This window comes from Peromyscus eremicus, chromosome 2 (genome assembly GCF_949786415.1).
Source record: "Peromyscus eremicus chromosome 2, PerEre_H2_v1, whole genome shotgun sequence".
NCBI classification, from domain to species: domain Eukaryota; kingdom Metazoa; phylum Chordata; class Mammalia; order Rodentia; family Cricetidae; genus Peromyscus; species Peromyscus eremicus.
The window spans coordinates 12,982,928-13,006,191 of NC_081417.1; the positions used below are offsets into that span (position 1 = coordinate 12,982,928).

Consider the following 23,264-nt stretch of genomic DNA (forward strand, 5'->3'; position numbering starts at 1 on the left):
TGTTTATTAGGCACCTTTTCCTTTTTGCTCTGTATCATCTGCTTTTCTATTTGTTTCTGAAAATTAAAGACAAAACAAATTAAGCACCGTGCAAGTCATTAGTCTGTATCCCTGACTATTCTGTATATTCTGACTATATATTTCAAAAAAGTCCAGTGAGTATAATTTAAGAAAATTATTTCTAGTCATATGATTAGCTTTTCCTAAGTCTTGAATTCTTCATATTCAAACTTCATTACAGAATACCAAGACTTGGGTTCATATGAATCACTTTGAAGTCACTGAATCATGACCAGGTATTGGATGTCAGGCTAAGCATCTCTTTTATATGAAAGCAGTAGGTGACATCCACCAACACTAAGTATCTCTGTGAGTAGCAGACATCCACTGCAAGGAGAAAGTAAGAGAATGAGACACTATGACCAAAGCTCATTCAATATTTTCACTGCCTCGTAAAACCCTGACTACTTTGGTAAGAGCCACAGTATGTTTTAACAGAATGTTCCATAGACATACTTGGATATTAGTCTCTTTACTCCTAGGACTTGATACATATGCAGATGACTCCATGGGAGTGCCTATGTTGAATTCCAGGTGTAGGTGTACACTATCTGTTCAACTGGTAAGAGGTTTAAGATGAACCTGAAGTCTACCTGTGTCAGCCTCACACAAAGCAAATCCTAGAAATGGGGAGTGAACACTACCAGCTGCCTGGGATAGTAGATGAAATCCAACCCACCTCTCCCATGAACAACAGGAAACGAGCAACCACATATTATGATGTCTTCTGTGCACATACACCCTAAGAGTGGGCATATTTATCTAATGAAAAACCAATTCAGATAATTCACAAGGTAGATTAGTTGATTGTAGTTACTGTGGACACAAGTCTTGGGTTGTTTCTGGAATCGTATGTGTATGCATGTGTCCACCTAGGAATGAGGCAGAGTAGGCAACAGATACAATGTCTCAGAGTCTGTCCTCTCCCCATAGCAGACATGAGAGAGGCTGTGGGTATAGTTAATGCGATCCAGAGCAGTGACACCGATCACTGGATTTGTAAGCTCTGCTTATCTAAGATTCATCCACAGAATACATTTCAATATGGAAAGATGAAACACAACTGAGGCGGGCTTTGATGAAGGAAAGAGCTTTTGTAGGTCAGTCGTGCTTTTGCGCCTTTGAGACTTGAAATAGAGGACGAGAACTAACTTTGAAATGCAGGGTGTCAAGTTGGGCACCATGTGCATGGCTCACATACTCTTGTCTCCTGACATGCTGTGGAAAAGGTGTCTGCATGCAGAGAAAGAAGTGGAGACTGAGCAATGACAGTTCCCAAGCTGTAGAGACCAGCAGTTTACAGGATCCCAAACCATTGTTTTGCTCACTGTGCCCCTTTGCACCTTTCTCTGAAGGAGAAACCAAGGGGCAGGAAGGCACAAGTCTTCGCTGCATATAACTCTCACTAAATGCTACAAGAAGTATTCAAGATAAGTGAGGAAAAAGGGAACTATGTCTCTTAGATTCCTGTTGAATGTTCTAGAACTTTGGAGCTTATTGACTAATAACCTTAAAATTAGGTAGCTGAAAAAAACAATTCACTCAGTAGTCAGTACATGTATTATTTGTGGTATATGGGTGGTATGTGTCTATGTAATTACGTATGTGCACACATGCAAATATACATGTATGTGCACATGCATGTGACAGCCTGAGATCAGCACTGGGTTATTCCTCAGTCTCTCTCCACCTTATTTTTTGAGGTAGAGTCTCTCAATGAACCTACAGCTGGGCTATACTAGTTGGCCAGTAAGAGCCAAGGATCCATCTACTTCAACCTGCCCTAGTACCAGAGTCATAAACATATATCATTGTGTCTGGTTTTTATATGGGTGTTAGGGATCTCAACTCAGGTCCTTTACTGACTCTGTCATCTCCCTAGACTCAACAGTACATATTAACTGGTCATAATATTGCCTGGTCTACTTGTAGATAACAGAGATACAACAAAGAAGAAAAACATAAAAAATGTCTGTCCCCAAGAAGCTCTTTTTGTGGGATCTACAGTATTGCTAGAAGTGCACAACACTACACCCTAGAGTCATCCCATGGGTCAAAGTGACTTGTAAAACAACATACAAAGAACACAGCTAGATAAATCAGAAGGGTGCTGCTGCTGCAGGGGTCCAGAGAGTTCCCCATCCCTGGAGGAAAATCAGGAAAGAGTTCACATTCCAAATACAAGTAGGAGGTGTGTATTCCCTGTGGGTGTGTCTGGGTCACAATTTCAGCTCTCCTTAAGTTGCTTGGACCGAGACTCCCCAGGTACTTGGAAGGCAAGTGTGACGAGACATGCTCCCGGAAACCAGGACACCATCCTTCTCCCTTCTTCCATGCAGCGCCGAGGGTGGGATGAGAGACCTAATTTCCCAGGAGCAAAAGCCTGTTCTCATTTGTGTTTTCCCTGTCACCCACCCCAAATCACATCAACAAGCAAGTTCCAAGGCTCCAGCTTGGATATGGAGAAAACACAGGAATAAGCAGTTCAGCTACATTTGTTTTAGTGCACAAGGAGTTTCCTGGGTGATCCAACTCACCTTACGGCCTTCTTCTGTTACAATCCTATGCTTCTCTAGGGACCTCATATGGACCTCTCTGGGCCAAAGAAGGAAATGCCCTATTGAGCATGTTTGCTAGACAGTGGTCTAAACACATTGTGCATATTACCTCCATTAACTTTCTTATCAGCGATAAGAAGTAGTTATAATTTATACTTAAGGATGCTGAGGCAAAAAGCAGCTAAGGAATCTTGTTCAGGGTAAGAAAGAATGATTTCAAAATCCATATTCTAATACTGTGACTTTAATCATATAATACTGGACATTCCCATAAAAAGGTAACTGTCCCTAAAATCTGAAAACTCTGACATGTAGTGTTTAAATTCTCGTGTCCATAAAAGGTGTTACACATTCCTCTTCTGTCCTGACATTGCTCTTGTTTCCCCTGTCACATTATTTTATCAGCATGAAGAAACCTTAAAAGGAATAAAATCTTGATCTTTAAAAAGTTCCATGCACCCATGACTGAGTCGCTCATTGACTGGCTATTCTGTATCCTGCCCTATATCCACTGTGTGAGTACTGTGCCTACGGAGGGGTTCTATTGAGTCCAGCTGTCAAAAGCTGTCAAAAGGGATACAACTTCCCCCAGGCTCGCCTGCTCTTCAAGCCTCATCCCAGGCACCTGTTCATTCTAAGACCCAGAGCCAAGTCTGTTTCAGCCTGAGTTCCCAGGCCACCTATTCTTCAAGTCATAGCCTTCATCCTGTCTCTCCTCTCTTTACGACCACTGCCTCAGTTCCAGCTGAAGCACAGCATCACCACCTACCCCGTGACAGTTCCCTACCTGGCCTCCTGGCCACCCAATGGCTCTCTCCCATTGTGTCCAACTTCTACCTGCTACCTGCGCACTCACTCTGGAACACTAAGTACAACCACGGGCTAGCGGGCATTTCCAGTTCTCTGACTCACAGTTTGTTATCTACAAGCAGGGATAATACCCAGCCACCTACAACACTCAATTCTCTAAGATAGGTGAAGTGTAGGAGCAGAGCGGGTTAGGCGCATTCAAATGTGATCTGTTGCCTATCAGGCAGATCTATTTTTATGGTTTCTTCTGAACTCATTGCAGGTGAAAACAACCTTTCTCAAGCCCAAGGAGTATGTTCCTTACTTATCTGACATGTAAAAAATTACCTGTTGGGAAATAAAGACTGAAAATGAGAAAGAAGAAAGAAGTATCCATACTTCCCGACACATGTTCCCTCATGAAGTTTACAGTTTGGGGGTCATAGGAGTTAAAAATAAGACTCTCACAGGAAGTGAGCAAAATTCCCCAATGCTAGGCAAATATCTACCCAGGACAAAGGCAAGGCATGCATGATATTTGAATTCTGTCCTCTGGCAATGTAGCACAGTAAGACGTTAAAACCAACCACATGACTTCATGGAACCTGGATTAGAAACAGACTTTGACACTGTTCCCTAATAGTCCCAGATACTTGAAAGGCTATCACAAGAAGTTTACAAGTTCAAAGCCAGCCTGAGCTATGCAGAAAGTTCAAGGCTAGCCTAGACAACTTAGAGAGACTTGTCTCAAATTAAATAACTGAAAGACTTGGGGTGTGTGTGTGTGTGTGTGTGTGTGTGTGTGTGTGTGTGTGTTAGAGCACTTGCCTGGCACACACCAGGTCCTGGATTAAATTCTCAGTACTGAAGGAAAAAAATACGTATGTTAAGAAAAGGGATGGAAGGTGTTTGTGATTTTGGTCAACAAGTTTGCTGTATGTCTAAAATACTTGTAAGTACAACATACACCAATTCTGTCATACAAAAACTTAAAATACTTCAAAATAATGACAACATAGAGAAGAATCCATTGACTTTTATTGCTCCTAAGCAACACTGCACAAGAGACACATTATTTTTAGACAACGCACCCCTGCTGCCCAGCATGGCACATATTTGTAAAGACAAGGGTCACTAATTTACACATTGGTTTTATCCAATAAAAGTATCTGAAGTTGGCTACAATGAACACTCACTTCCCAGAGCTCTGGAAATGGTTATATACAAAAGTCCAGTGGAACTTATTTCAGCCATTTATCAATAATATGTCACTCCTAATTGCCCTTAAAAAATAGTTTTATAAAAAGTAGTGTTCTATAAGTTGCATTAAGAGATTTATTATAATTCAAGTTTTAATTCTACAGCATCCGTATCACAGCCTTAAAAATTATTGCTTATTGAGTTATCTGAGGTGTCACGACACACTGAGCCAGCATGCAGAAGTCAGTACACTGTGGCCACAATGTACAATGACAAAATTTATTCTGCTTTTCTCCTCGACAGAGGGGGGATCACTCTCTTAAAACAGTGTTAACATAATCAAGAGCTACCCTTGGCCTACAAATGAAACAACTTCATGGCATTTTTAAAAATGGCTGGTGGCTCTCCCCAAACCATATTTCTACTAGCTGCCTTCTTTTCTAACCAACCAATTTTTCCTCATTGCACTATTTCTGAGCTGCAAACAAAGCTTACTAAAAACAGGATAAAATCCTCCCTGTGTGAAGGAGGAGGCTCATCCCGTGTACCTAGCAGCAGACATGGGGCTCAGTGACTGCTTCTCACACGCTCAGATTCCCCTCAACCTGAGGGACCATGGACTTCACCTAGTGAGAGCCCTGAGCAGACACAGGGCAGAGAGGATACTAGTTGGGAACAACACAGGGTAGCCGTTAAGCTATGCATCAATAATTTATGTAAGTTTTCTGAAATGTAAATAAATACTGACTGGACTAAAGTTGCTATATGATTGATCTAACATGCTGAAGTATGAGGCATGTATATTTTGCAGGCTACTGTTTACCATGTGTCCCCACAAGGAGTTTAATTCTACCCTCAACTGAAACGTATATTAGTGATCACTTACATCTTGAACAAAAGTATTAAATTCAAATAAACTACAAAAAATTTTTTTTCAAAACCAGTGCTGTAACCTGACCACTTGAAGCTAATGTCAACACTACCCTGATAAGGACAGCAGTGCCTAGACAGGACTTACTCCTCCTCGGCACACCAGGGCCCCTGTTACAGTTTTCAGAGTGCTAATACAAGGTGCTCACAGTGGCTTTCAAATCCCGATTAACAGTGTTCATACAAGTCAGTTCAACACAGTCAATGCTAATTATTAATAATATGTTAAAATCCTGTCATGACAATTTTTGCTACATCATCAATGTAATCATCAAGTCTTCTCTGAAAAATACACATGAATGGAGAAAAACTAAAACTCTACCACAAAAGAAAAAGAAACTCAACAGAGCCACAGGTGCTCTCAATAAGGACATGCAGGAATGTAAAGTAATATGTTGTTAAAATAAAAAAGAAGAGTACACTAAAATGCCAGTGGACTGTACTTCACTCTAAACATCATTAGTGTTCATTCCCAAAGATCTCAGTTTGCCCGTAACTACATCACGAGATCTAGCACAGCCATCTTTTGGAGCGTATGGTTAGTCTGGTCCTCCTGTGGTAGTAGGGGCAGTCTTTGAAGCTTTAAGTATCTGAAAAAATAAGGGGAAATCTAAATTAAAGGACCAGTCAGGCAGACTGTGAAACTGCAAACTACTTCATCTTCGTACTGCTTAAACACACACACACATCAGCTGAAGTAAATGTTTTTGTTTGTTTTGAAGGGTACTTGGTAACAGAATAAATGAACAACCCAGAAGTCTCTGGCCATCACTTGACAAAGTTACTGACGGAAGCCTGGGGCTCCTGAGAGCATCTGACAGCATCGAATGGAGGAATCTCAGGTTTCTCCCAAACTGATGTGTCAGAAATTTAACATAAAGTCATACATAGGGTGGTTTTCCAGGACAGGCCACTTTGGAAGAGGTCAGAAGGTTGCACACTACTGACAGCATTAGCGTTTTGAAAACAAGGATAAAGGGCCAAAGGGCAGGCTGTCCGGGTGTCCCCCACCCTGACATCATCAGTAGCCACCACATGCTGATGCCATGCGCATGGACAGCCTGTAGAACAGTGAGCTAAATGCATATTCTTTACAAATTACTTAAGAAGTTAAGATATTATGACTACAACACTCCCTTCTGTCCTGTGAGTGAATGAGTGAGTGTGTGAGTGTGTGTGTGTGTGTGTGTGTGTGTGTGTGTGTGTGCACATGTGTGTTGGTTGGTTTTGTCAAATCTAAACATAGATTGGAAGAGGGAATTTTAATTGAGAAACCCCTCCAAAAGAATGACCTATGGACAAGCCTGTGGGGTACTGTCTTGATTAGTGGCTGATGTGGGAGAGCCCAGCCTACTTTGGGCAGTGCCATTCTTGGGCAGGTGGGTCTGGAGTGTGTAAGAAAGCAGACTGAGCAAGCCATAGGGAGCAAGCCAGTAAGTGGCATTCCTCCTCTGCTTCAGTTGTCTCTAGTTTCTGTCCTGCATCCCCCCTAATTTGTAAAGTGAAATAAACCCTTTCCTCCCCCAAGTTGCTTTTGTTTATAATGGTTTATCACAGCAATAGAAATGCTAAGACACTATCTATCATCCATCCATTAATCCATCAATCCATCCACCCACCCATCCACCCATCCATCCATCATCTATCTCTGTATGTAGCCAAAACAAAACCCAAGCCATTATATAGCAAGAACTGTAGTTACTCATGTGGAGCTACTGAAAAGTATACATATATCTTTATATACCCAACAGAGGTGACTGTTTAATAATCACTGAAAGGCATGTACAAGAATATAGCAGCTTCCTTCATAGTAGCCAAAAAAACTAGGAATAATTACTATATCCATCAGCATCAGAACAATAAACCATTATCTTATATTCATAGAAAACAGTAATGGCTAAGATTAAATTATTGGACTTTACAAACAAGGTAACTAGAAGTTCACAGATGTCATGTTGAACAACAGAAATCAACCACAAAATGTGTGTGTGTGTGTGTGTGTGTGTGTGTGTACCTAGTTACATTAAATTCAAAAGCAGACAAAACCAGTCTAGATGTTGTAGATCAGAACAGCAGTTGTGGAGACTGCTGACAAGAAATAGGAAGACTTTGGTGGTGCAAGATGTTTTCTAGAATATGGTCTGAGTATTTATAAACCCGTATACACGTGTGGAAACTCAACAGTTTAGCACTTCTCACTATGCAAATTATACCTCAGTAGGCAAAGTTTAACAACATCGAGTTGATGTTATGTTATAATTTGTAATTTAACAACTAGCTAGACTTTGAGAAAATAAGTAGTTTTGGATTCTATTGAGACAATGGGAAGTTGTTCAAAGTTTAACAGGAAGTGCTCGTTAACAGTAGTAAGGGAGTTGGGATCAGCAGTTAAGAGCCCTTGCTAATCTTGCAGAGGATCCAAGTTTGGCTCTCAGCAGTAGCGTAAGTAGGCCCACAACTGCCTGGACCTCCAACTCCAGGAGGGCTGCTGTTCTCTTGTGACCTCCATGGGCACCTGCACACATTTGCATACTGTTCTACGGGTGCACACATACATGCACATAATTATAAAAATAAAATAAATCTTTTAAAACACCCTAGACCTCCCAATCTTCTCGACTTCAGTGTGTGCTGCTATGTAGTCCAAGCCGCCACTCAGAAGCTTCAGGAAGATGCAAACATCCTCAAGCTGGCTCTGCTGCTGCTGCCCTTCATCCCTCCACCCTATGCATCTCCACTGAGTCCCACCCTGCACCCACAGGACCAGCCCTGGGCCTTCCAATGGCTGACTTCTCCTTCTAATTTCTGTACATACAGTCCTCCACACTGTCCAGTGCTGGTGACACTACTGACTGAGCTGAACTCACTTTCTCTTCTTCATGTCCACTTTCTTCATGGACAACCCTTTTTAAATTTGGACTTGATCCTGTAACTTCTCCACTTGAAATTTTTTAGTGGTTTTTGGCTACTCTGGGGTCCAGATCTTCATTTTCAAACACCATATGGAAGACACTGTGAGATGCCTGAGTGCGTCCCACCATGTCTTCCGATGTCCTAGGTGACACACTGTCTTAGCCTTTGTCAGTCAGCACCTGTCCCCACCTCCGCACCACCTGCCAGTGCACACTGACCAGTGGGAGGCCAGTCTTCTTCCACGGCCCTTTGGAGGGCAAGTGAACTACTGTCCGTCGTAAGAGCCATCTTTCACTCCACTCTGAGAAGTTAATACATCGTGCTTGCTTTACCACACCGTGGTTGGATTCTAAACCAGGCAAGGCCAAGGACTATATTATTGATTGCACTGGACAATGCAAAACCTGTGTCACAGTAATTATTCCATATATGATTTTTGAATGAAGGATCAATAACAACAATAATGAAAAGGTATGAAGTGATTATTAAACACTGGCCAATACGATCGTGAAACCAATCTTCTCTTTTGCCTCAGACTTCTAAGGCTGCCAGTGTTTATTAAAGTGCTGGGTAAGGGGGACACTTGGGTGGGAGTTCTGGCTGGATGTAATGGAGGGAAACCATGTCCACTGCTGGAATATTCGACAGTGCACTGAGCCAAGAGTGTGATCACCAGCTTCAGAGAGCCAGGAGCAGAAGAATCCCTCAGAAACCACAATGCCCTCACACTTCTCTTCTGAGTCAAATGATTCTCAAAACGTCGTAAACTAATGTTCATCTACTCTCTGGCTGGCACACTGAGGCAGAAACTTTATGGAGCTCTTTAGCTCACAAGGTCTTAAGTATTGTTTGGCAAAAATATTACTCTATGGAACTTCATAAATGACTCCTTCCTAAGTCATTCCATTGGTGCTACGTGGATCTAGGAACATACTGGTTGACTTCAAATAAAAATGTAAATTTAAGGAGAAAGGTAAAAACTTGTTTTAAAAAAATGAGGGGTATAAATATTTTAGTCAATTTAAAATATCTGGCATTCAAAGTATTTAATTTCTAGTATCAGAATTATCATTTCTTAAGACTGATCTTTCATACACTACAAAGCACCAACATGTTTACAAAGGAAGCAAAAGTTACATTATTAGAAAACTTTGCTTCAAGCCACAAATCTTCCACAAGCCAATCTTCCACAAGCCCCAGTCCTGAATGATAAACCAAGGAAGACTGCGAAAGGCATGCAGGGACATGGCGAGTCTAATTCATCACACTCAAAAAGCCCCAGAAACTTCCACCAGCTCTATCACCTCCATTTAGTTGGAATGTTCTAGAAAACAGCAGGATGGAGGGATCTGGAATCACCATTTGTTTTTCCATTGCACTCCCTCTCGTCCTCTGAGGAAGGTCACAGCCTGGCCACACCTCAGCATCCTCACATGCAAAATTAACACAAACGCAAATCGAGCCTCTTCAGTATTGTTAGGATACCCAGGAAGTGTCCTAAAAAACACCCATCTAACCCTTGATGAGTCTTAGCTCTCACTGCTTCTTACCCTGTGACTGTTTATATGGCCATAATACCTTATGGGAGCAACACTAGTAAATACATCATCATGGACTTTAGTAAGCAACAGAGAGACGGCATGGCCTAGGCCTGGTATGATCGAGGAAGGCCAAGATTTAGCATTCTGCAGAAGTCCTCCAGCTCAGCTTTCCAGAGAAGGGCTCTAGGGAGGGTCAGACCTGATGGCTGTGTTCCCACAGCTCTTGCCATCAGACAAGCAATCAACACTTTGGCAAAAGCAGTCAATTGACTGAACCAAAATATCATTAATATAGGTTGATTATTTTTCCATATGATTATATAATGCAAACTATAATATGAAGTAATGGTTTAGGATACAGGAAATGAGTAAGCCACATGCAAAGGTTCAAAATGACTACTGTCGAATCTGAGCATCACACTTTCTTGCAGCAAAGTCAAATTATAGCCATGCAGAGTGTCTGTGAAGCTTTTACAAAACCCAGTTACAGGGCCAAGTTCTTGATTAGTTCCTTCAGGGTTCCTGCTCCCTTTGCTCTACCTCGCAGATCATGCCAGTTAATTCCTGAACAGAGACAGCCACATCCACCATTCCCTGAGACCTCATCACACACTGGGATCTCTGCCGTGGATCACATCTTCAGCTCTGTGTGCTTTTAGTGAGGTTGGAAAGTATCTGTCTTTACAAAGCACCTTACTACGCTACCCCAGTAACCACTTGCTATTTTATGTGTATGTTCCAAAATAAATAAGGTATCAGTTTGTAAGACACTGAAATAAAAGCACAGAGATGTATAGGCTCAATTCCTTTCAGTGTAGTTAGGTCAATAATAAATTAAAAAGTATAGACTACAACTAGAAAAATACTCTTTGGAAACTCATTATTTCTCAAATGCTTTTCTTTAGAGCTTTATAATCATCAAAATGCTAACCCTATAACCTGCTCTGCCCGTCAATGTTAAACAGTGTGCAACAAGAAACAGAAAAGCAATAAAAGTTTCAGCTTCGCTTGCCCTGCCTGTCTATTTGAAATAACAAAATATACTTTGTTCCACAGTCATCATATAAATGTCTCCATGGTACCTTATCCCGTTCATACTGTAATACCAATGAATCGGGTCTCTAAATTAAAAGTTTCTGCACATTAGCATACACGTACATGGTATGAAAACTACCAAAACCCGAAACATCCCATCCACCAAATAAACCAAGACACACTGACGCACAACCAAAAATATTCATTATTTTTAATTTCTAAATTAAAATTTTTAATTTATTTACTGGCTATTTTTTATTCTGAAATTCAGTATTCAATTCATTTTGGCAGGTACAATTACTCCTACCAGAATCTATAGTGGTTATCCACATCACTGCTAAAGATTTGTACTGCACACAATCTGAGAAGGACTAAGAAGTGAACCGAGATGTCACAAAAAGGAAAGCAATACAATGCAGAACTGGTAAGAAATATGACTGGAGAAGAAATGTAAGGAAGTCGAGCAAAATATCCTTTCCCTGTGCACACTAATCCCTGATCACCTGATAGTTTAACACCACCTCTGAAGAGCAGTGGGGAGCAACAGCCTTGGCTCCAGGGCCTTCTCTGCATTCACTAGTGTTGGCAGTGACTGTGGGTGCCATGCTGGGGGCTATGACTAGCCCTGCATAGGCCAGGCTGCCCTGGGCACTGATGATGCCCTGCAGAAGGGCGGAAAGCCAGGAGCAAGAGGGACACCCTGTTTCATTTCACCCTGAGACAACCATTTCTATATCCACAACCAAACACCTTGACAATCAAAATGGAAAAATAAAAACCACAAATCCCTAACTTGGGCTCTGCATCTTAACCAGCATCTACAATGGCAAGCTCATACAGAACTTTGCTAAACATGCCTTAAATTCTACACAACACACATGTATTAGTCTGAAGTCGGAATGCGTTTTCTATGACTCTGTCACGACATGAAAACACAAACGTCTTCTTTTTAAGTACAAAAGTCCTCTTCAAGATTTTTATCCACTATAGATCTGTTTCATAAGGTATTTTATGAATTTGAACCACCAACAGCATTTTAAATTTTAAATTAAAATACCAATTTGAAAATTTAAAATACCAACAGTATTTTAAATTTAAACAAGCAAAACATACTAGATCTAAGGAAATGTCATACCTGGTGGTGTGTCTTGCTGTTCTTCCATGGAGGGGACATTTATTTCTAAAATTAAACAAAGTAACAATCCATTATATGCTGCAGATCATGGCTATGCAAATCATTTTTAGAGAATTCACCTATGGCTGTCATAAAACCATTAGGTTTTTACATCATGACGACAAAACAGTTCGCTACCATTGAGCAAGGCTGCATACTCCTCAATCATTTGCAAAACCGGCCTCAGGATATGACCCGGCTGACAGCCAGCAGATGGGCACTAAGACCCAGAGTTTCACCACAGTTTTGCATCAGACTCAACATGCAAGGGGGGAAAAGACCAGCCTAGCACGTTGTTTCTTCTGTAGAGAATGTCACTGAAAAGTTGTCACTGTTCTCCCTTGGGGACAGTGGACAGGATCAGGACCTCAGATGTGTGCACTCTCCCTACCACTCCCTATGACACTCCACTTGCTTCTGCCTGAAGTCTTGCCTCATAGTTGTAACACTAAATAACATTTAAAAAATTAAATTGCAAGTGAATATTAAAATCAAATGCCATGCTTAATAAAGTTGTTTTGGAAAAAAGTTATCTTCAAGATGAATCTGTATTTTATTTTTATGCTTTGGGTGCTGTGTGCTGTGTAGGGTAAAAGGTCCGAGCCCACTTCCGAGTTTGAAAATTCACCAAAACCTACTACTCCCTGAGCTCAAAATCCCACCAATCCCTGGGTTTACCTTGAAATCCCACCAATCCTAACTCTGAAAACTCCACCCCCAAGAAACCCCATATAAAGCCTGGCTCCTGCTCAGTTTCCTGCTGCTTCTTGTTCCAGCAAAGGCAGACACTCTTGTGTCTTCCCCAATAAATCTCCTGTGTGACGCTTTTCGTGTGGTTCGACTTTGTAGTATTCCTTGGCTCCTGACGGCCAGGATACCTTTCCCCTCAGAACGGCAACACTTCCACTGGGAAAGGCTTTTCTCTCAGAACTGTAACACTTCCACACTAAATCTAGAGCCTTGCACACCAGCATGAGCTACCACTGAACTCTCCAACCCCTAGGATCAGATATTCTACGATGACTCAAAGATGTGGGTGTGAACTTTAACTTCTTTCTTTTGCTGCTTCAATTCAAGACATCTAGGAAGATGGCAGGCATCACCAGTTGATTATAAGTAGACGGCAGGCATCACCAGTTGATTATAAGTAGACGGCAGGCATCACCAGTTGATTATAAGTAGACGGCAGGCATCACCAGTTGATTATAAGTAGACAGCAGGCATCACCAGTCAATTAGATTCCCTCTAAAAATTATGTCACATACTAATTTTCTTCTTCAAACCTAGCAACCCATTTAACACTACCTTAGACGTAAGATTGTTAGTTTTTGTTTCTTAAGAATTATAAGAGGCAGGCATTGTATGATATTTTGTTTGTATTCTGACAAAGCTTGCCTGGAGATCAGAGGGCAGAGCTAGTCACTAGTTAACCAGACACCGGGGGGTGGGGGGGTGGGGGGGGGGGGTGGTGGTGGTGGTGCACACCTTTGATCCCAGCACTAAGGAGGTGGAGACAGGGTCATAAGGCGGGCAGAGACAGGATCTCAGGCCCATTCAGTCTGAGGATTCGTAGAGACAGAATCTCGCACACAGAGGTAAGAACTCTCTAGTGGCTGCTGCTCCATTTCTCTGATCTTTCAGCTTTCACCCTAATATCTGACTCTGGGTTTTTATTTAATAAGACTAATCAGGATTGTGCTTCACCTGGCATCCAACTTTGGGGGCACAAATTCATGAAAAAGCCACTTGCCTGTGGCACCACCAGCACATGCCGGAGCTGCACACAGGAGCTCCTGTGGGAGTCAGCGCCTTGCCTGCTAGGTTTTCCTTTCTTTTATTTCCCCCAGCCCTCTGAGCAAGTTTGGGGGTTGTTGTTGTTGTTGTTGTTGCAGCCTCTCTGCGGCAAACTCCGATGCTGGAGTTGGTCACTTGTGCACACTCCCCTGTGCAGACAGCTGACTCTTTGGCTTTTTCTCTACCTGTGGGTTGTGGGCCTTCCTTGGGCCCCTCCTCAGGCTGCTGCCACACTAGGCAGCTGCCTTGACACCCGCTCAGGCTTCTACTGTTCTACACAACAGCAGTCAGCCTCACACTTGACAGTCATCTTCATCATCATCATCAACAGATTTGGTGAGACAACTAAGAATTCTTAAAGAGGGAAATTAGTAAAAAGAGAGTTTTACCCCACATTAAAAAATTGGGAAACACTATTACGATGGAAGGAGTTAGGTCTCTGTATGATTATGCAAGGCATGGCTTAAAAAGGGAACAATTATATGAAGGGATAATCAACTTAACCAGGATTGACATAATGTTAATTACCATTTCGATAATCCTTACTGTCAGTTTGATAATTCTCGGTTTCTCTCGAAAAAAGTTGGTTGATATGAGTGCTAAGATATAGACCTTAGAACAACTTATTAAAACAGATCATGGAGATATTCAGACCCAGACAGAGAAATTTAAAGGAGAACCAACCTCATCACTATATTATAAAATTAGAAAGGAAGAGCCCAAGGTTTTCAAACTCTCAACCTTAATTTATCCAGTCACCCTACTAGATCTTGATTAGAAAAGGTGACAGTTTATCAAACAGCATGACCATCCAATCTAAACTAACTTATAAAACTAACAAATGCTTTTCATTTGATCAGATATAACTTGCCAAAAAGGAAACTCCCCAAAGTTAAGTTGGGAGTGTTTTGTTTTTATCTTTCCAGAAAAATAAAAACAACTATCTTGAGGAATTTAAAGACCTTTAGACAAATAAGCATCCAAAGGAGAAGGGAGAACTACCTGGAATAAATTACCAAGAAAAGGAGTAATTTAATCTAATGCGATCTCTGAAGTCTCCAAAGAGATTATGGGATCCCACAACGATGATTCCACCTGAACTATGGGAACTCCACTAAGCTGAAAAACACCACCTAAAGAGCCACTTTGGACTACAAACTGCTCAGGACAATTCAATCCAAGGTGGCCGGCTGAGATTACCCAGCCTCACAGACTACTCTAGCCAGGACTTGACACAGGCCATCACACAGAGACTGGATAACAAATGATATAGGACTACCTCTCTCAGGACTTGACAATTAACCTGTTTTCTTTTTCAGGGTCCTCTGAAGATGTCATTGCCCCCAGACAGCAGGACGTAATTTTAAGAATATTAAGCCCACATTCCCAAGAGGTGGGATGGGCGGTTTTTGGTCATTCAGGGGGTTATGGATATTTGTCATTGTTTAGGGTGGTTGGTTACAAGTTGTAATGGTCAGGAGAAAAGCTAAACAAAGGAGATTAGAATCAGGGATCTTGTTCTAAAAAGAAAAATATCGGACTCTGGGTTTTTATTTACTAAGACCAATTAGGATCATGATTCAGCCAGGTGTGGTGCACATCGTTGATCCCAGCACTGGGAAGGCAAAGGCAGGAGAATCGCTTTGTGTGGTGAAATCACATATGGTGACTGTGGTGGTCAGTCTTGACTGTCAACTTGACTGAATATGGAATCAACGAAGAGACACAGCTCTGGGCAGACCCCGGCAGGATTAACTGAGAGGTGAGATGTGCTCACAAAGAAGTAGGATCTTCAGCAGCAACCCAGACATACAGAGGCTGCAGAAGAGCAGTGCTGCCTCCTGCTAGTGAGCACAGCCATCCCACAGCCTTGTCATTCACCGCCATCAGAACTCAGCTCCGTTGGCCTTCCAACTGCACAGAAGACCAGCAGCTCTCTGGGAGTCCCCAGGTCATCACCATCCTGGACTGTTGAGGCATCCAGCTGTGTACTGACACCATTCCTGGGGTCTCGGTCCCCCCAGTGTGCGGCCAGTCACTGTTGGGCCACCTAGCTCACACCAGATAAACTAATCTAACAGACAGCCTTTTGGAATATATGCTCATTATGTAGGTTCTGTTCCTCTATAGAACCTTGGTGTTTATTATTTTCAAGCCAAGAAGGGTCTATAAAACTCTCCTTAAGGGTTTTGGTTTTCTGTCACTGGTACCTGACTCCTATCTGAATGCAGAGGTTATACCTGTGCAGGCATCTCCACATTGCATGTGCACAGGAAGGTAAATCTAGTCACCAATCTTTCACACACATTTCCTCAGATTATACTTCAATGTAGTCTGCCAAACCAAGCTGAAAGACACTAACCCTTAGCTGCACCGTATCTCAGTGGGGTGTTTACCCATGGCAGGGGCTCTATTTCCAGCCTGACAAAAAGTATAAATTAAAAACTCTAAGAGGAATTCTTCAAGGAAACCTCTCCTTACTTTACATGGCAGCCTTCTGCTGAGAAAGCATGCATGCTCACAGTCAACTTCAGGACTCCGGGGAAGGGACACAGCCACTATGCCTGAGGAACCAGGATGAAGGAGGATCACCCAGGTCTCACTAGGCCTTGTTCCAATTTCAGCACATTTGTATAAAAAAACAAACAAAACAAAAAACACAAAAATCTTTGCCCCATCTCCTCCTCAGTGTCTACTGTAAGGACCAGTCAAGACAATCCATGTGGAACTTGCTGTACACTAAGAATTATTGAATCTGCTGTACTGAAATACTGCTACTTAACTGAGTATAAGCAACTACTTTTACTTTTCAGGAAACATCCTTTCATTTCCAAGAAACCCTATCAACCAAACAAGCAATAACTACATTTTCCCTCCTTTGCATCTAAATGACATCATGAATCATGAAACTTTCAGCCCATCTCCACGCAGAATAACCCTTTATCACCAGCGTGCCTTTTCCGAAGTGGTCACTTACTGGTAAACAAGGGCACCCCTTCCTTCACACGTCTGTTTTTCTCACAGTACCCTGTTTCGGTCACTGTCTTTACACTCTTCTTTTATTACAGATGGCCAGTAGAACAGCAGCCTCATGGAAAAGAACTCTACCGGCTTCATCCACCCCCACACTGCGAGCCCCCGAGCCCTGGGTAAACACACAGCTCAGCATGTGTTTTCAATAAAATGATCTACTTTGATACAGAGTATAGGATCATCTTTATAAAAATAACCTACCTTCTGAAATTATGCTGGAATCGTCTATGACATTATCTAAAAAAAAAAAAAAAACAAAAAAAACACATTAACTCACCTCCACTTAGATTAGTGGTTCTCAACCTTCCTAATGCTGCGACCCTTTAATACAGTTCCTCATGTTGTGGTGACACCCGCCCCCCACAACCATAAAATTATTTTGTTGCCACTTCATAACTGCAATTTTGCTACTGTTATGAATCATAAGGTAAATACCTGTGTTTTCCACAGGTATTTTGACAGGTAGCCCCTGACAAAGGGTCCTTGACCCCCAAATGGGTTGTGACCCACAGGTTGAGAACCACTGACTTAGACCCCCTAAAGTGGCTAAAATCCACCCAGAAAGCTTTGTCTAGTATGGATTTCCTTATGGGAGACTCCTGAGTATTTCACCACAAAATCAACTTTAATTCTTAACTGTATTCAAAAGTTTAATCAAAGCGACTAATCTTACTCTTCTGATGTAAAATAAAAATTCTTCTGTGCCCATGGGTTCTACATCCTCATATTCACCAATGAAGGATCAGAAACACCCAGGGAAAAAAGAAAAGTGAACCTGTACCGATACCGCTCTCTTGTCATTATTCCCTTCACGGTAGAAGGAGCTGACCTACTGACATAGCATTCAAATGGTATTCCAAGTGGGCCATGCAGGGATGGCTCAAAGTGCTTGGAAAATACACACAGGTTACAGGCTGCAGATGCTGTGCTGTTTTACACAGGGCCTGGAGTATCTTCAGGTTTGGAATCTGTGAGCCAACCTAACACCAATCTCACTGTAGACACCATGTTTGACAATTCCTAGTGACTTCTTAGTGGCTTGGGAAATCTATTGTACTTCTTGTGTCTCTTCTTTGCTCCACAGCTATGCAGGTAAAAATACACAGTTAACACTGGAAAAACTCACCTGAAACCTCTATCCCTTCGTTTTCTGAATGTTCATATACTATGAAGTAAACAGAAAAAAAAAATCAGGTGGCACCAAGTAACAGTGACAACCAAAGATGTCCTTATTTCATTCACAAATGTTTTAACTCCCAGGCCCACTCTCTAACAATGTGTAATACAGAGGCAGGATGGGAGAAGTGTGGTTAAATGATGTAAAACAAACAGTCTGGGTTCAAAGGTCAGCCACTGGCTAGCCACGGGAGATGGTAACTTCATACGCTCCTTCCTGCACAGAGGCAAGTACCAGCTCCTCCCCCAATCACTTGTCAGCAATTAGCTGGTTGATGCTGATTCTTCTTTCTGCTTTCTTCCTGTCTGTGTGAGCTCTCGCCTGCTAACTATCCTGGAGCTCCGTTCTTACCAGGCAGTCTCTAGTTAGCACAGGGACCGGTCCTCAGATGGTAACCTGGGGACAAACATCCCTGCTGCTCCCCTCTTTGCAAGAACTGGCTGACAGGACCTTTAATTTACCATGGTAACCAGGGCCCAGTGCCCGTCCCTGCTGCCATCTGTTGCCACAGGGCCTGGAGTTTCTGTGCTTTGATGCAAACAGTGTGTCCCCACGGCCCTCCCCCACACCCAGCAGCAGGCAATTTCCTGTCAACCGACCTTCTAAAATGCTTCCGATGTCTGGAACACCAAAAACAAACCTGCTAGTCTGCCTCAGTGGTGACACATCTGTCCATTTACACACAAGGAAGAACTGCTTTTGAGTACTGACTACGTTTTAGACATTGCTCTTGGTATTAGAGGACAAGCATGCCACCCGGCAGACAGCACTTCAACAGGTACAGACAAGCCTCTACAGACTTCGGGGGTGAGGCCAGGTCTTTCTTGGGCCAGGTGACTTTTGCCCTGCTTCTTCTACCTCAGTCAGATTTCTTCAGTGACTGACATGGAGCTTCTCTCCTCAACCCACTACCATCAGTGCCTGAAAAACGACCCCCATGAGCACAGTGGCAGCATTAAACTCAGGATACTTCTAGGCCCCACCTGAAAGGACTTCTTAGCAACAGGCCTTGCTCCAACATCCACCCGGGTCTTGCAGGGCTCTCTCCTTTCTCATTCTTGATCTTCTCCCTCACCCAGTCCTTTTAAGAAAAGGTAGTACTACCAGGTAGTAGAGGTGTGCTCCTAGACACAGGATCTACCCTTGACCCCCTGTCCTCTTAATCACACAGAGCTTTTTATTCCTGCAAAGAGGGGAGCAGCAGGGATGTTTGTCCCCAGGTTACACAGAATCCTGCTCCCCAACACAGGACCTACCCTGGGTCCCACTGTCCTCTCATTAGAGGATTCAGTCTGGCTCCAATCACAGGAGTCCCCGAGCACTGGACTCCACTGCAAGCTGAACACCATCAAATGGCTTCTCTGGTCTCACCTCTTGGGGAGCTCAAAGCACTCTCACTATCAGTTCGCATGAAACTGGGCTCAAGAATTCTCTGTCTCCCAGTTTCTCTTTTCTTAGAAAAAAGCCCACCATCCATCAAGCCGGCAGAGAAGTCACCGTTCTTGGCTCCTTGTTTCCCGACTTCCCGTCTACCTACATGCTGCAAGCCCTAACAGTCTTACCCTCCAGACACTGCTCAGCCATGTCCACCGCCCTCCACCTTTACTGCCACCACCCACTTTCCTGGTATAAACCGCCATCACCGCCATCCAATCTGTCCACTGAACATAGCAGAGCAGCACACAGCTAGAACGTGGCTCCTAGAAGCACCAGGCCCCACCAAACATCCCTTTCTGGAACTTACCTCCTGTGGGCCCTCAACGGACCTAAACATGACTTAGAGGACAGGTCAGACTTCAATCACTACCATCACCTAACCTTCTCTCCACTACCCCCCCTTGTCTATCTCCAGCTCATTATCCGCCAGACTTCTTAGCGTACTCAGGGCGCAGATCTGACTTTGCAGTGTCCCTGCGTGCCACCCCAAGAGGACGGAGTTGTTCTTGACCTTGTCTACACATTTCCTCTGGACATGGATCACAGAGCCATTTTAGCTCCAACCCTCTCTCACCCCCAGAATCCATAAACAGACATCACCAAGCACACTCATCGCCATGTACCTAATCCACAAGCCAGCCTGTCCTTTATTACGGACTTGCCCTGCAATGAACCGGCTCCCACAAGTACCTGTCAGCTAACAGAAGGCTGCACTGGAATCACTGGCTAATTTCTGCCTCCTGCCACACTATAAAGTCTGTGAGAACACCAAACACATGTGTCCTTTACAACAGCTGCTCCAGCAGCCTGTGCTACTGATAGATAACACGTAAAGAAATAAGTGGGCTAGCAAAGCTGTGAAATCACTTCCTAGGCTGTGCACTGTAGGCTTGATGCTTTCAGAGACATCTGTGAGGTGGAAAGGCATGTGTTTACAGGTTCTGGAGAGTTTGAGGGAGAATGGACATGATGTTCTTCCACTGTTTCTACCTCATGGAGCTTCACTTATATATAGCAAGGTAATGCAAAGCATCCTACCAAATCCTGGTGTCCATTTAGGTCAGGTCATAGTCACTACCTTTTGTTAGCATTTTAAAATAACACTTACTATGCTGGGCGGTGGTGGCGCACGCCTTTAACCCCAGCACTTGGGAGGCAGAGGCAGGCGGATCTCTGTGAGTTCGAGGCCAGCCTGGTCTACAGAGCGAGTTCCAGGACAGGCACCAAAACTACACAGAGAAACCCTGTCTCAAAAACAAAACAAACAAACACTGCCATTGAGTATGATATCCAAATTAAGTCTTGTTCCATTTGATTTTAGATTCCTCTAAATCTGAGCTAGTCTGAACACTGTAGACCAACCATATTTTTTAAAACCATGACAATGATTGGAAGAATGCAGAAAAAATATCCTGTATCTTAGCTCTAGAAATAATCTTTAATGTCTAAATTCCCATTTCTCCTTCAAATTCAAGACTGAAAACTTAATGGTATCTCAATGGCCAAGTTTTTTAATTTTTTAAAAAACTGTATGCAAAGACAACCTAAGCTTATCATTTATATCCCATTAGAAACAGCCATTATAGATAGTGATCTTGATACTTTCCCAAATCTTAAACACATACATAACAAATAGCATGTCACACCTACACACAGACTGTCATTTTTCTTTGTGCATTTTGCCAGCTCTCAAAAAGTTGTAACTCCTTGAAGTAGGGCTCCCATAGCCTCACAGCTCACAGATGTGCATTTCAATGCTGCAGTCACCTACAGGACAACAGGTCCTCATCCTGAGATCGGTTCCCACCCATTTTCTCAGCCTTCTTCCTGTCTACTCAGTTACTCTCGGCTGACATCTGTCTTCACACAGTGATTCTGAAGATGCTCTAATTAAAAACAATGCAACTCTATTACTTACTCAGAGAATCTTGAGCAATTTATCTACCTTCCCCAACCTTACTTCTCTTGCCCGGAAAGCTGGGAAAACAATCTATTTGGTGGAATCCAAGAAAACAGTGCTGGAGGTACCTGGAGACAAGGGCAGTGCAAGGCACCTAACACCAGCCTGCCCCACTTCCACACAGACTACAAGGACTTCCGGCCAGAGCCCAGCTCTCGGGCTCCCCGACCAGGACAAAACACCATGGAAGTCACCTCCAGGAGAGGACGGCTTTGTAGAAACAAACTCTGACTGAAGAGGTCATTCATTCATAAGTTAGTCAGAAGGGGTGAGTGTAAAACAGCATCAATGCTTTAAAAGGCTTCTAACTGCAATTTGTAAAAAGCAAAATAAAGTAAGGTATTATCTAGGCTACGGAAACAGGTGAAAATTCCCTCCTGTGAATTCTTTCAAGATGGTTATTCCTTTGAATGTTGCATGATATTTATGTCTTAGAACATAATTCTCCATATTTTATACTTAAACTATAAATAAATTTTTAAACAAATAAATGGCTTAGGGTTAAGAAATATTTACAAACCTGGTTCATCATAGTCTTGGTGTGTTGCTTCCTCTGCAAAAAAATGGAGATTTAAGACAAAATAAGCTGTGTAACTAAAGAAAAAAGGAAAAAACAAATACTAAAAAACCTTATCTTAAACACAGATATCTAATTAATGTTGCAGGTATTAACGTGTGCCTCTGTCCAAACAGAATGAATGTAAAAGAAGGAAAATTATTCTCATAAAAATTCCTGCTAATAATCTATAAAAACTTAGCACTAGGAGTTCGTGGCCCGCTTTGTCACAGTGCGGCTGTCAGTAGGAGGAGACAAGCACATGATATTCCTTTAATAAACCACCTTTGACACAGGACAAAGAAGTCCTACTGAAACTGCATCTTTAGTCTTTGACAGAAAAAGCCACCAAATAAACACAGTAGCACTGAAGACCCTTCCATGATTGAAATGCGAATGGCAATGCCCATCAATACCTGCACCCTGCTGCGGCTCATCTGCCTCTCTTGCTGCTTCGCTGGGATCTAAAAAAGACAAGAAAAGAAAGATTTTGCCTAATAGCAAACAGCACACAAATCACAGACACCATTCTAGAAGAGTTTAAATTAATTCTAACCTGGAAAACCTTATAAGGTAGATACTGTTGTGCCTTGGATATGAAATGTCCCCAAAGGCTCCTGTGTTGGAGGCTAGGGCCCCAGTCAGTGGCACTATCGAGAGGTGATTGATCATAAGGTGTTAACCTCATCAATGGATTAATCCATCAATGAATTCACGGCTGAATGGGCTGTTAGGAGGTGGGGCCTTACTAGAGGAAATAGGTCATTGTGTCACTCGGGGGTTGTTGAATATAGTTTGCCCTCCCTTCACAAGCTTTTTGCTTCCCAGGTATCATGATGTGAGCAGCCTCACTCTGCCATCTGCTCCTGCTGCATAATATTCTGCTTTGCCTCAAGCCCAAAGCAATGGAGCTCGTAAATTCAAACCTAAAACACAGGGTTCTGGGCTGGGAAGTAGTGCAGTGGTAGAGTGCTTGCCTAGTACTTAGGTGGCCCTGGGTTCAAACTCCAGCATCACCACTAAAAATAACAAGAATAATAATGGAAATCTGATTCTATGAGGAGAGAGACGTCTTCCCTCCATGGTTTGATCCCGCTATCCCACACC

General features: G+C 42.7%; 1 protein-coding gene across 1 annotated transcript in view; it reads right to left on the reverse strand.

The window, feature by feature from the left end:
• Positions 1–23,264, reverse strand: part of Asph (aspartate beta-hydroxylase) — a 212,872-nt gene that overhangs the window by 108,081 nt on the left and 81,527 nt on the right. The window contains exons 9-13 of the mRNA XM_059253835.1: positions 22,574–22,621; positions 22,122–22,154; positions 18,154–18,192; positions 17,229–17,264; positions 12,162–12,206 (exon numbers count right to left, since the gene is read on the reverse strand). Of these exons, the coding sequence (XP_059109818.1) occupies positions 12,162–12,206; positions 17,229–17,264; positions 18,154–18,192; positions 22,122–22,154; positions 22,574–22,621 (201 nt within the window). The remainder of the gene's footprint in view (positions 1–12,161; positions 12,207–17,228; positions 17,265–18,153; positions 18,193–22,121; positions 22,155–22,573; positions 22,622–23,264) is intronic.